The sequence below is a fragment of the Dermochelys coriacea genome, chromosome 1 (assembly GCF_009764565.3).
Source record: "Dermochelys coriacea isolate rDerCor1 chromosome 1, rDerCor1.pri.v4, whole genome shotgun sequence".
Classification (NCBI taxonomy): Eukaryota; Metazoa; Chordata; order Testudines; family Dermochelyidae; genus Dermochelys; species Dermochelys coriacea.
The window spans coordinates 130,271,522-130,285,731 of record NC_050068.2 but is presented as its reverse complement, the minus strand read 5'-3'; the positions used below and the strand labels follow the sequence as shown (position 1 = coordinate 130,285,731).

Sequence of the window (14,210 nt, the reverse complement as noted above, 5' to 3'; positions counted from 1 at the left end):
CATGAGCCCTTGGTCCTGCTCCCTGTTCGCCTTCTTTATCCAGGAACTTCTGGAGCTGTCTCTTCTCATGGAGTGTACCCCTCTCCTCCTTAGTTTTCTTAAAAGCAAGGTGCTGTTTGCTCCTCCTTGGTCCTCCTCCTGATCCCACTGCTGGCTAATTGTGACACTCAGAGTTCTAGGTGAGAGGCTTGGCTCAGCAGGTGAGGAAGTGCCTGCCAATGGAATGAAACAATAAATTAATTATATTGCCATTGGGGGAAGGAAGAGAATCTCCTCATTTTGCTTTCTTTCTGTATACAACCACACAATTTGCAACATTTTGGAATGCTTATATATCATTCCTTCATGAATTCTCATGTATAGTCATTTTCTTGTCTACCATTGGGAGCCTTGTGCGCACACACACTGTGGTAAGTAACATTGATTTTACTTTAATTAAAAGAAAAAAGTCAGATCTAGCTGAGAGATGGTGGGTTAAAGTCATATCTCAGGGATATTTACCAGTACTGGCTTAGACTTTGTTTCATGCAAGGGAAGCTCTCTAATATTTCAGAAATATTAGAATGGGGAAAAAAAGTAATCTTCCTCACAAGTAGGTAGGGTCCCATCAGTGTATGCAATGGACCTGGTGATTGTGAAGGGGTTCACTTGCCGCACGATTGCTTTCTTGTGGCCAGGCATGGTACAGCAGCTCTTTCCCCATATGGTACCCCTTGCTGACAGTCGCTCTGTTAGTGTAGTGGTCTCTGTTCCCAAAATTTGGCCCTCCAGCGAGGTCAAGCTTTACTCCACCCCATCTGGGTTAACAGAGAATCCAACCTAACTGTAATCCAGTGACTTTACAACCAGTTTGCCATCTGTCTCTGGGTTCTTTATGCCCCTTACCTCAAGGGCTTTCACCCCAACTTCCTTAATGGCTGGTAGGGGAACCCTGGCCCTCCCTCTTCTCTAGGTTCCAGCTCACAGCCAAAGTCTGCTCCATTAGACCACGGATTGCAGGTAGTGATTGATCTATCGGGGATCTCTCTGCCGTCGACTCCGGAACTCCACCATGGTGAGAGGCAGAAGCGGAGCCGATGGGGGAGCGGCGGCCGTCGATCCCGCGCCGCGAGGATGCACAAAGTAAGTGATTCTAAGTCAATCTAAGATGCGTTGAATTCAGCTATGCTTTCTTGTAGCGGAAGTTGCATATCTTAGATTGATTCTCCCCCCACCCAGTGTAGACGAGGCCTTAGAGTCCTTGCCGCTTCCCTGCACTCTTCTATTCTCCAGAGAGTGATTGCAGACTCTCTTCCTGCAGACCTCTTCTGTTACAAATTTTCTGGCTTTATAACCACCACCCAGCCCCTCCCCAGCTGGGTTTCATCATCAATTAAGCCTGGCTGTCTCTCTCACAAGGTGCTGCCGGGTATGTTAGTTAGCCTCAGGCTGACAGTAACCCCTTCAGGGCCTGTGTGGGGTACACCTCCATCAGAGTGACTTAGCAGCCCATTGGTGAGTGTAATGGTTTAGTAAGTTACCAGGGGGGTCTCAGAAAGTTCTCTCTACCCAGAAATCTAAAACATTGTCTTGAATTCCTGTTCCATAAAACATTTTCATTAGGGCTATTAATTAATTGCAGTTAACTCACGCCATTAACTAAAAAAAATTAATTGTGATTAATCACAGTTAAACAATAGAATACCAATTGAAATTTATTAAATATTTTTGATGTTTTTCTGTGTTTTCAAATATATATTACAACACAATACCAAGTGTACAATGTGAATTTTATATTATTTGTATTACAAATATTTGTACTGTAAAAATGATAAAAGAAATAGCATTTTTCAAGTTACCTCACACAAGTAGTTTTGTGCAGTCTCTTTATCGAGAAAGTATAACTTACAAATGTAGGCTCTATTGTTTTGGTTTTGAGTGCAGTTATGTAACAAAAAAAAATCAAGAAGTCCACTCAGTCCTACTTCTTGTTCAACCAATCACTAAGACAAACAAGTTTGTTTACATTTATGGGAGATAATGCTGCCTTCTTTTTGTTTACAATGTCACCTGAAAGTGAGAACAGACATTCGCATGGTACTTTTGTAGCTGGCGTTGCACGGTATTTATGTGCCAGATATGCTAAATATTCATATGCCCTTGCATGCTTCAGCCACCATTCCAAAGGACATATGTCCATGCTGATGATGCTCTTTAAAAAAAAATGTGTTAATTAAATTTGTAGCTGAACTCCTTGGGGGAGAATTGTACATCCCTGCTCTGTTTTACCTGCATTCTGCCCTATAGTTCATGTTATAGCTGTCTTGGATGATGACCCAGAACACATTCATTTTAAGTACACTTTCACAGCAGATTTGACAAAATGCAAAGAAAGGTACCAATGTGAGATTTCTAAAAAGAGCTACAGCACTTGACCCAAGGTTTAATAATCTGCAATGTCGACCAAAATCTGAGAGGGATGAGATGTGGAGCATGTTTTAAGAAGTCTTAAAAGAGCAGCACTCAGATGGGGAAACTACAGTACCCGAACCACCCAAAAAGAAAATCAACGTTCTGCTGGTGATATCTGACTCAAATTATGAAAATGAACATGCGTCGGTCTGCACTGTTTTGGATTGTTATCGAGCAGAACCCGTCATCAGCATAGACACATGTTCTCTGGAGTGGTGGTTGAAGCATGAAGGGACATAAGAATGTTTAGCATATCTGGCACGTAAATATCTTCCAACACCAGCTACAACAGTCCCATGTGAATGCCTGTTCTCACTTTCAGGAGACATTGTAAACAAGAAGCAGGCAACATTATTTCGTGCAAATTGTAACTAAACTTTTTGTCTAAGTATTGACTGAAGTAGGACTAAGTAAATTTGTAGGTTGTAAAGTTTTTATAATAATGCAGTTTTTTTGTACATAATTCTACATTTGTAAGTTCAACTTTCATGATAAAGAGATTGCACTACTGTATTAGGTGAATTGAAAAATACTATTTCTATTGTTTTTTTTTACAGTGCAAAAATTTGTAATAAAAAATAAATGTAAAGTGAGCACTATACATTTTGTATTCTGTGATGTAATTGAAATCAATGTATTTGAAAATGCAGAAAACATCCAAAATATTTAAATAAATGGTATTCTGTTACTGTTTAACAGCATGTTAAATTAATCTGAATTAATTTTTTTAAACACGTGATTAATTGCAATTCATTTTTTAATCATTTGACAGCCCTAATTTTCAGACAGTGCCTTCCAGGAGTGGAACAAAATAAGGACCACAATTAACAAACTTTAGGATTAGAATGCAGATTATTATTGGGAGCAGAGTGGATTCGTATCAGCTCCCCCTCCCCAGCCTGGAAACAGAAAATCCAGGGTGAGGCACAGCAAAAGAATGCAGGCTGCATGAAGAATCACGACCTTCCAACGAGAAAATAGGATGAATAAGTACTTACAGTAGATATTGTTATTGCTATATGGGACAATAATTTGCTACCCAAAGCATACATCTATAGCATTACATAGGCATTGCAGATACAACAAAAAGCTGTCATTCCAAAAATATATAGCACTCATGCCTGTTAGTCTTTAAGGATTTTGGAAGCTTTAATTGAAAGCAAAGTTAGAAAAAAAAAATTCTTCTCATCATCCCTTTTTGAAAGCCCATGGCAGACGGGTGGGAGTGGATGCTATGCAAATCTCTTACATAATGCCCTCAACCTAGGGTATAAACACCTTAGCATGTTCATCCCTAAACAGGTCCTCAGAAAATTGGCCCAAAACATTTACTTAACCCATCCTGGTGAAGAGGGTGCTTATTGAATTTGACCCCGTGTTTCTGTAAATTTTGCTAAAAAAAATTCCTTAAACTTACGTATGTCCCTTTGCTTTCTTCTTAAATATTTGTTTCACGATTTTCTCTTATTCACTGAAACCCACTTAAAAAAAAGAGAACATGTGGTGACCAGTGTTGAAAGTAGATCAGGATAGTAGAGGGAGTTCACCATATTTGGTCACTGCCTTCATGGGTCTTGATATCAGATGTCAGTGTAGTATTGTATCATCTCATGGTCACAGGGCAGAATAAGAGGAAGAGAAGGACACATCTAAAGGAAGTGTTCAAACAGGCCTATACACCGCCAAAAAAAATGTGCATGTGTACAGTATGTGGAGCTCGGAGGGGCCACATCTCTGGTGCTTTTCAACATTTTCTTCTAAATGCCACCATGTAGACTTGGTCATGATTGTGAATGATCTGAAATGAGGATTCTTGGGGTAGCTGGGGAAGGGGTTCTTCCCCAAAACCTCGTAAAATATTGGATACAATCTTCTGTATTTTAGGCAATTAATATTTGAAAAGATTTTATTTAAAATCTATAGGGGTGGATGGGCCAACCAGTGACGTGTGGTAGGGTTCCTTCTTTCCTGAGCATGTATTGTCGATTGGAGCTGCGGGATGCACAGTACTTAAAATCCAGCTACTTGTTTAAATCTCGAAGTGTGAATTTAAAAGGCCATCATTTAAGTGCCAGTTTTGAATATTTTGCTAAATCTGGCAATATTCAAAATTGGTGGGTTATTTTTGTTGAAGAAGAAAGCAGTGAACTTTAGCTGTCTGAAACTAAATCTGAGCATGAAAGAATTGGTGCAGATGGGCAAAGGAAAGTATTTTGATGAGTTTGCTTCCAGTCTACAGTCTCCTTTGGTTGAAGGTTCATATCTACAGTTGGTCAATTCAGTCTGTAGTCCAGGAGTACTCTTGGATTCCTCAGTGACTCTGAGCTCTCACATAACAAAAGCCACAAGTATGCTTTCTGCCACTTCTGGTTGGCTAGGAAACTCCATTATCCTGGTGGGCAAACAGCTTGCCTCAGTTATCGATGTCTTCCTCATCTCTCAGCTGGACTACAGCAATGCAATATTGTTGGGTGTGAAGTCTTCAGCGCTTAGGAAACCCCAACTAGTAGAAAACGGTACAAGACATCTTCTCAGCAACACAGCCTACAGTGAGAATCTCAGACCTATCCTCCACTGGCTTTTCATAGAACTTTATGTCAAGTTCAGGGTTTCAGTCCTTCTCCTCAAAGCACTCCATGGTATGGGCCAGGGATATCAAAAAGATCATGGTCAACAACTCCATTCCTATGACACAATGTAACTCTTGACAGTAAAAGTGTAGCTTGTCTGTGCAGGAAGTAGAACTTTCTTGGGTGGTAGTCCAGGACTGTGGAATGAAGACTAAGGAACATCACAGACTTTACCACTTTCTGTTCCAAGTGCAAGGCATATTTCTTTTATTTTGCCTTCTCTAATATAAACACATAGCAACAGGTATATTAAAAAAAAAACCCTGCCAAAACAAGACACTCCACTGCACTTGTTTCTCCCCCTTGAGAGTGGATGAGAGACCTGAACATGACAAATGTGTACTCACATTGTTTAGTGCACTGCCGGAAGGAATTCGGATACTATGGTGATGAGTGCAGTATAAAAACCTATGTAGAATAGAGTAGAATAGTTATGTCCTTTGTTCTGGAGAGAAGACAGGTGAACAGCAATCTGCAGTGAATGCATGTTCTCTATTACAGTAGCCAGTACTGAAAAGTGTAGAGTCAGTTCTCTAGGTGTGTGCTGCATTGCAGTGTATTGCTCTAAGCTAGAAAACTACAAACTGTTGCCATGGGAATTTCTCTGCTCTTGTAATTTTTGACTAGTTATATGATTGATGTGTCCATAACACTTGGCCCTGATGATTGTAACCACTGTTAGCAGTGAAAAGGGTTGTAATAGTAAAACTTCAATAATTACAAAGAATTGCTTAGTGGAATACAAAAGTATTATTTTTTGGCTGCTTTTTTAAATTGAGTTGTTTTTGCACATATGAGTGTAATCTTTGTATATCACTTCTATGAGAGCCAAAATCCAGTCGGTTATTTAGTCTAACCTAATGTAAGTTCAAATAGTAACTTGTCGCGCATTCTGCGATAGCTCAGCACACAAAAAGAAAAGAAAAAGTATTCATTTAGATGGATGGTATACATATGTGAATTTTAAGACTATCATTTATAAAAGTGCAATTCCTATCATACTGCATTATTATTCAGAAAAACTGATGTATTAGAAAGAAAAACAGTATGTCAAAGTATCTGCTAAATGCCTGTCTTTCACCAGTTCTAGCTTCACTTTTCAGTATGCAACTATGAATAACACACAGTTTGTTTACAATCTACATATATTTAGATTTTAATCTATATTAAGAAATTGTGATTTTGTAGCAACATGAAAGAATAAAGTAAATCTAAAATTAGTTCGGATTCTTCTAAACCAAACATTATTAAATGGATGACAGAATAATTGATTTGTACCATGTGCACTCTCTGAAATTCCCATTTATAACTTAGCTAAAATAACAGTCCTGAACTCTTAATCGCATTTTGACATACAGTACATAGCAGATATTGAGATGAATATGTTTTTTGTGAAGTAGATGGAACTAATGTGTTGAATAATGATTACTGTATTGACTGAGATTACATGACACACAAAAGGAATTATTAATTTCAGATTTATTTTACTGTCACCTTCTTTTTTTCTTTTCTCCTCTCTAGGTCCTCCTAGCCAGCAGTTTTGTGCCACTGTATGCAGGAATTAAAGCAGTGGAATATAAAGGAGAGGTAATATTGTGATGTTTGAAGACTTGTGTATTTAATTACAAAAGCACTCTTCATTTGTGACATCAAAATCTCAGATGGATTTGGGGGGTGAAGGGAAGGGAGAATCACAAGCCTGTTGTTTTGTTACACACTGAGGGTTATTTATTTAACAATGTAGATGAAAAGAGCATTCGAGGAAGTCATTGCAATCCATTCTTATGCAAACATAGCGAAAGCCAGAGACACTATGCATTTGGAAATGGTAGTGACCTGAAAGCAGCATTCTTAAAATGCTAATATAATATCCAGTTGTTTATCTAGTTTGCTGGGCTGCTAATGATTACAGTATTGTTTGACGCACAAAAATCTCTAGGTAATTTCTTCCTTCTAAACATTGTAGTTGGATTCAGTTGAGATGTACCAAAATGTTAATGTTACGTTTAGTGTTTTTCCTCCCATCAGATCTTTTCCAGAATAAGTTCAAATAAATCATTTTGCCCTTCACTGAAATGCATTCATCTTTGGCAATTTAATATCTGGCTGCCAAAAGAAAACTTGAGTTCATTTCCTGGTTGTGGGAATGACGTATGTAATAGTGTCTTGTACAATTCAACTCCACTGACATATCCGGCACAGAAGAGCACCACCCTAGGCAATAATCTGAGTCAGGGGGGTCAGACCACGATGAAAGATCCCCCAGAAATTCAGTAGCAGCCTCACTTTTTGCTAGATGGAGTCATTTGGATGTTGATCTTGTTTTCACAATGTAGGGTAAATACACTGGATGTCAGAAGCACTCTCTATTACTTGAATGGGACAAAATCTCTTTGTAAATCTAAGGCTATATCTATACTGCATCAATTGTGGCAGCACGTAGGGTATGTGTAGCTACATGCCACAGTGGAAAACTATAGTGCCACAGTGTGTCCACATTGTAGTGTGTAGCTACACTTATCAGTTAAAGGCTCTGCCAAGGGGAAGGCAGTGGGGAAAGACTCGGGCAGCAGAGAGCTGGCAGAGCCTTTCCCCACTGCTGGAGTCTTTCTCTGCTGCCAGAGAAGGCTCCAGTAGGGGGGAAGACAGCAGGTTGCTACACTAAAAAGAGTAGTGTAGATGGGGAGGCATTGCTTGGGCAACTATAGAGCCATGTAGGTTATATACTGGGTACATACGCACAGGCTTCAGGTGTGTATTTTCTTACCTAATCAGTCCCTCACAGTCTACACTGCTGTTTTACCCCTGCTAGGGGGCTAGCTTTGTATATTCTCTACACTAAGAAGTTTGCAGTGTGGATGTACCTTAGTTTTTTTGGTGTTTGGCAAGAAGTTGAAAGGCTAGGCCATTTCACTTCAGAAGTTACCTGGTGTGGCTCAGTTAGCATTGTCCAAGAGGACTTAGATTCCATTCCACTAAAGGAAGGGCAGCCACTGCTGCTTGTCTGTTTGTTGTGCCGGGCACTGAAATATGCACAGCTATAGCTTCGTGGTCAATTCAGACTTTTATGTAGCTCTGTTCTCTCAATTCAGAAGCTAAATATGTGGACAATTTGGGGGAAGTAATACTTCATTTGTTTAGGAGTACTCAGTCTTCCTCCTGACACTTGTTGCTGATCAACAAGTGGAGAGCAACAGAAGATTATTGCCTTTGATGTGGAGGGGAATGTATAGGCAATTAGAGAGTGTGGGGTCTTTCACCATCTGTTCCAGAATGCTTAAAGAGTGGATGAGATGTACAAAAATTTTACTGCTTGGTGATGGTTCTGTGGCTCATGAAGCAAAGCATGTAACTCTTAAAGAATGGCTCTGCAGATGCAGTATATTTCAAGAATTACATTTACTGGTATATGTAGCTTCCATTAAGCCCAGCCCTCATGCTTTACATCCTCAATTTGAGTTTCTGGGTTGGTTTTCATTGCTCACTATTTCAGAATTTCCCCATCTTTTGCACTTTGAACCACTTACAATAATTCAGAAGTTTTTGCATTTTCAATGTTCATAGCTCTAAAGATACTGTTTAATGGCAGGTTACAGAATAGCAGCCATGTTAGTCTGTATCCGTAAAAAGAAAAGGAAGACTTGTGGCACCTTAGAGACTAACAAATTTATTAGAGCATAAGCTTTCGTGAGCTACAGCTCACTTCATCGGATGCATACAGTGGAAAATACAGGGGGGAGATCTATATACACAGAGAACATGAAATAATGGGTGTTACCATACACACTATAAGGAGAGTGATCCGGTAAGGTGAACTATTATGAACGGGAGGGCGGGGGAATCTGTGGGTGAGGACAAAGTCACAAAGTTCAGCCACCTGGTTTGCCGTGACATTATCGGGGATACTGTTCCTGACGGCTCAGCTTTCCTGATCACTCTTGTTACAATGTGTATGGTAACACCCATTGTTTCATGTTCTCTGTGTATATAAAATCTCCCCACTGTATTTTCCACTGTATGCATCCGATGAAGTGAGTTGTAGCTCACGAAAGCTTATGCTCTAATAAATTTGTTAGTCTCTAAGGTGCCACAAGTCCTTCTTTTCTTTTTGTGTAATGGCATGGAAATTACCTGGAACAGGGACTGCAGTGCTTAAGCCTATGGAACAAAGGTTTTGTAATTCAGCCCCTTTTAGAAGTTATGTGTATGGTGTCACAAATGTTGAAGTTTTGAGGAGGGGCATTTTGCAGTATAAACAGAATTAGAAAAAAAAAGTTGAAAGTTTGAGTTGTGAAATTACAAAGTTGGAGATGTTAAACTGTTAGAAAAATGGGAATTTAAATAAATTAGGATGAGAGATTTTTATTAGAAATACAGTAGAGTAAGTAATACATTATTGGTGACAACCCAATTGTTCTGGGGGACCAGGCAAAAAGAAGACTGTCATAGTCACAATATGTGGGCATGTGAGAGAGGAAGCAGTCTTCTGGAATTGTCAGATTTGGAGTTGGCTATAAAAGGAAGGCCAGATTACAGAATCACATGGCTGGTCACAGATAGGGAGCTGGGCCAAGGACAACTGCCTTTTTAGAGCTGAAAAATAGACTGGCCTACAGCAGAGACCAGTCCACTATGGAGGTAGCTTTACAGCCAAATAGTGGAATATGGAGAGCCCCAGAAGAGATGCTGAACCAACAGATGTTATAGCCAGAGGTAATGCTTGCTATACATTGGTCACATCATTGATTATTGCTAGGGTTTTGCAGTGTCCTCCTAATTTAAAGGACTGATTTCAGTTCATGTGACAAAGGCCATAAACCATTTCCAGACAGAGTAGAGGTAATGGGCTCTTTTGGAAACCTGTCACAACTGCATTTCCTGTGACTGAACCCCAGAGGTATCTTCATCATTTGCTATTAAGTTTACAGAAATTTGCACTATTTTGCACTTGGATAGTGGGCACTTATAAATTGCGTACATGCCATCAGCTCATTCCTCCAATGAGGACTTACTATCTCTTGTGTTGTTTGTAGAAATACAATTTACAATTAGTAAAATAACAAAGTTATAAAGTTTTTAAAATTGTTTCAGCCAAGTACAAAATTTGTTTTTTTGGGAGGTCAAAAGCTTTACTCAGCAGTCCCTTTAAGTATATAACAAATTTAATCTCTTTTAGCAAACCCATTGATTTTGGTGTAGATTTGGTGAGGCATACTCTAGCTGCCAAATTAGGGAAGATAATCTTCTGACCCAAGTTAATATATAAATATAATAATAGTTTAGACATGAATAATTTATTGAAATTGATTGATAGGTGTTGTTTCCTCAAAAAACTTAACCAGTCCGGATAATGTTAATTAGTGGCAGAAAATTATAAAATGTCCATGTTTCCACAGCAGGTGCCTGGAATAGCAACTATTAACTTCATGGTCACTCAGAACACTCGTAATATAATGAAACAAATTGCTATAATTAAATCGGGAAACGTAATATGTTACTATTCCTATCGCCATCATGTGGTATAGTTTTTTTTAACCTGATACTCATCTCCTGTCAGCATTCTGTCGTTGATTTTCATAGTTAGAATGTATGTGCTTTTGTCCTTTGAGTTGTGTTATCCAAATTGTCTTAGCATTGGGCAAGCAAAGAATAAATGGAGTATCACACACACTGTTTTTTTTTTAAAAGATTGCTGTAATATGCCAATTGGCTAATGTAGTGTTTTTTGATCTAGTGGTTTATCTTTAAATTGATTATTTCAGTTACTAATTTAATAGTTAAGACAGGACTTTTGATGTATACAGTCTCATTAGTGTTCAATTATTTGTTTGAGAATTCTGAAACTACGTTCAAATTTGTATCAGTGTGTATAAAACTTGATACTGGTTAGCTTTACTTCTGGGGTCATTCTGCGCCAAAAAATTAAATTCTGTGCGCAATATTTTGAAATGCTGCAAAATTCTTCAATTTGTCAAAATAATGCTACATAATCATGCTAGTTTCAGTTATTTTGGTAATTTATTTCAAAATACCTGTCAGCAAGTATGTCTGTAACAATACAGACACACACAAAATTCCCCCAGGAATAGAGAGTTAAAAAAAGAACCCTATGACAACCCCGTTCCTGTTTCTCTGCTCTCCTCCCCCACCCCCTGCAGAGCCAAGCTGGGGGGCCAGGCACCCACAACCCTGCCCCCCCAAGTCCAGCTGCGGGGGCCCCCCTAGCCAATACACCCAAACCCCCTACCTCCCCCAGACCCTAGCTGCGGGTCCCCCCTGACCAGATACCCACAGCCCCTTCCGTACAGCCTGATGCTCAGTCCTAGACTTGCATGGTGTTTCCTGTGCATCGCCCTCTCCTTCCCTCAGGGCGTGCTGGGAACTGCAGCTGCCAGGAACCCTCGAGCTCAGTGGTGAGCTGGAGCCGGTTCACTAGAACCGGTTGTTAAATTTAAAAAGCCCTTTTAGAACCGGTGGTTCCGCGAGGGACAACTGGTTCTAAAAGGGCTTCTAAATTTAACTGGCCAAAAATGGCGCCTTATGCACAGACTCCACGGGTGCTCCAGCCCTGGAGCACTTAAGGGGATAATTTGGTGGGTGCAGAGCACCCACCGGCAGCTCCCCACCCCCGGCCCCCCTCCGGTCTGCCTCCGCCCCTGAACATGCATCCCTGCTCTGCTTCTCTGCCCCACCCCACCCCCCCCGCCTTCCTGCGAATCAGCTGTTCGCGCGGGAAGCCAGGGCATGCTGAGAAGCAAGTGGCGGCTTCCTGCTCAGGCCCAGGGAGGCGGAGGTGAGCTGGGGCGGGGGGCACGAGGAGGGCCGCCCATGCCGCAGCAGGTAACCCGGGGGAGGGGGACGCAGGGGAACCACTCCCCGTCCCAGCTCACCTGCGCCACCCTCGGCCTGAGCAGGAAGCCACGGCCTGCTTCTCATCCCTCCCCAGCTTCCCGCCGAACAGCTGATTCGTGGGAAGCCGGGGCGGGCGCGGAGAAGCAGAGCGGGGTGGCACGTTCAGGGAAGGAGGCAGAGGTGGAGCGGAGGTGGGCTGGGGCTGGGGCAGGGCGGGGAGCTGCCGGTGGGTGTGCTGCACCCAACAATTTTCCCCATGGGTGCTCCAGCCCCGGGGCACCCAGGAGTTGGTGCCTAAGGCACTACTTTTCAGTGGGGGGGGAGCGTCTGCTCCCCCTGCGCTACACTCCCCCACCCCTAGAAGCCAGAGGGACCTGCTGTATACTTCCTGGGAGCTGCCCTAGGTAAGAACCACCACCCCCTGGCAGGTGCCTCTGGCTCTTAAGGGTGGGGTAGGCACCCACTACGGTGGCCCACGAGACCCTCCTGCCCAGTTCTGGGGGCAGTCAGGGGACGAGGGTGGATGGGGCAGGAGTCCCAGGGGCGGGGGTGGGCAACGACCCCTCGTGGGGTGAGGAGGGAACTCATTGTTAAGATTTTGGCAGCTCCTCACTGCTCTAGCTCCTCCTCCCAGCAGTGCCTTCTATGTGCGAGCTGGGCTCTGCCAGGTCCAGCATCCCCTACTGGTGGCTAGCAGCACTGCAGCCCATTTCTATGGGGGAAAAGAAATTCTGCACATACAATGTTAATTTCTGCAACATTCTGCATTGCACAATGGTGCAGAATTTCCCCAGAAATATTTGATTGTGAGTTGTAATGTGTTTATTTGAACACTGACAGTAATAACTTCATTACACACTTTAGTGGTGTTTTATCTACATCCTTTCTATGATAGGTACCAATGAACTGCTCCTCTAGAAGTAATGAGAAATCTCATGGATGGGATAGACAAGTTCTCTTACGTTGGTTTCTTATCTATAACTATAGTTTGACTGACCACTTCTGTAGTTTGTGTACTATGCTGCTCATAGCCCTCATAAATAAAACGTGCAAACAGTACTTTCTGTTGTAGTTACTTGTATTGTTAACTAGTTGAACAAACTGGTCTTTTAAAAATAATAGTTTAAATAAAAGAATTGTTATATAAAAAGCACTCATGTATGATTAGATAGAAATTCCATCTTGAACAATGGAAATTGGAATTCCAGTTTTAACTTTCTGCAAAAAGTTCATTTGCATCCCTATTTTTATTTTGCTACCTCATTTGTGTAAATGTGGTGATTTTTGTTTTGTTTAGAATAATTGATCTATAATACCCTGTTAGATCTTATAGTTATTATATAGATATATGCAAGCACATATACATAAAACATTTCTATTGTTTATAGATGTATATGCATACACACACGTACATTATATCAACATGTAAAATTGTAAATTAGTATTCCAAATTCTATATAATCTGAGGAATTCTGTTGTATCGTGCTTTTGAGGTTTTCATTTTACTGATGTGTATGTTCATATTAATCTGTTAACTAAAAAACAAAAAAAAACAAAATTAGCACTGAGTCAAGATTTAAGACAAGTCCAGACTACTAGTATATATGAAACATTCACTAATAAAAGTAATACCATATGTATAATGTCACCCACTGAACATTGAATTCTTTGTGTTGTCCAGACTTTAGAATTTTGGATTATTTGGTGGGAAGGAAAACAGAATGCTTTTATAGTGCCCTAAGAAGGACAATATATATTCAACATGTTTAACATTTTTTTTGTTTGTGGTCTAATGGGGCCAATGAAAAAGGTTCAGCACTAGAGCTGGGCAAATACTTGATTTTTCTGTTTGTTAGCAGTTTTAAAAAATTGAATCGGGTCGAACTGAATTAAAAACTTGCCAAAAAAAAATTGGCAAATAAAAAATAATCTGTTTCGAGTCTCACACATTGTAGATGAATTCCCTAGCTACCAGACTACAGAGATATTCTCTCTCCTTTTGGCCCAGTCACTATTCATTGGAATAGAGAATAGTCGTTGGGCCAGAGAGAGTAAGTAAGAATATTGCTGTAGCTTGGTGGTTAGGACACTCATCTACGATGTGGGACGCCCAAATTCAAGTCCCCACTCCAGTGCCTACTTCATTATTTATACATAGTGGGAAAGATTATGAGATACCTGTCTCAGGGTATCCCACAGTCCAGTGGTTAGGGATAGTTCCTGAAATGAAGGAGAACAAGTTCAAATCCCTTCTCTACATCAGGTCAAGGGGAAATT

The 14,210-nt window shown here is 40.8% G+C and overlaps 1 protein-coding gene across 6 annotated transcripts in view; it reads left to right on the top strand.

Annotated features, from left to right (window-relative positions):
• Positions 1 to 14,210, top strand: part of PNPLA4 (patatin like phospholipase domain containing 4) — a 42,322-nt gene that overhangs the window by 20,342 nt on the left and 7,770 nt on the right. For all 6 annotated transcript variants that reach the window (XM_038381023.2, XM_043500029.1, XM_043500004.1 and 3 more), the window contains one exon: positions 6,603 to 6,668. In XM_038381023.2, the coding sequence (XP_038236951.1) occupies positions 6,603 to 6,668 (66 nt within the window). The remainder of the gene's footprint in view (positions 1 to 6,602; positions 6,669 to 14,210) is intronic.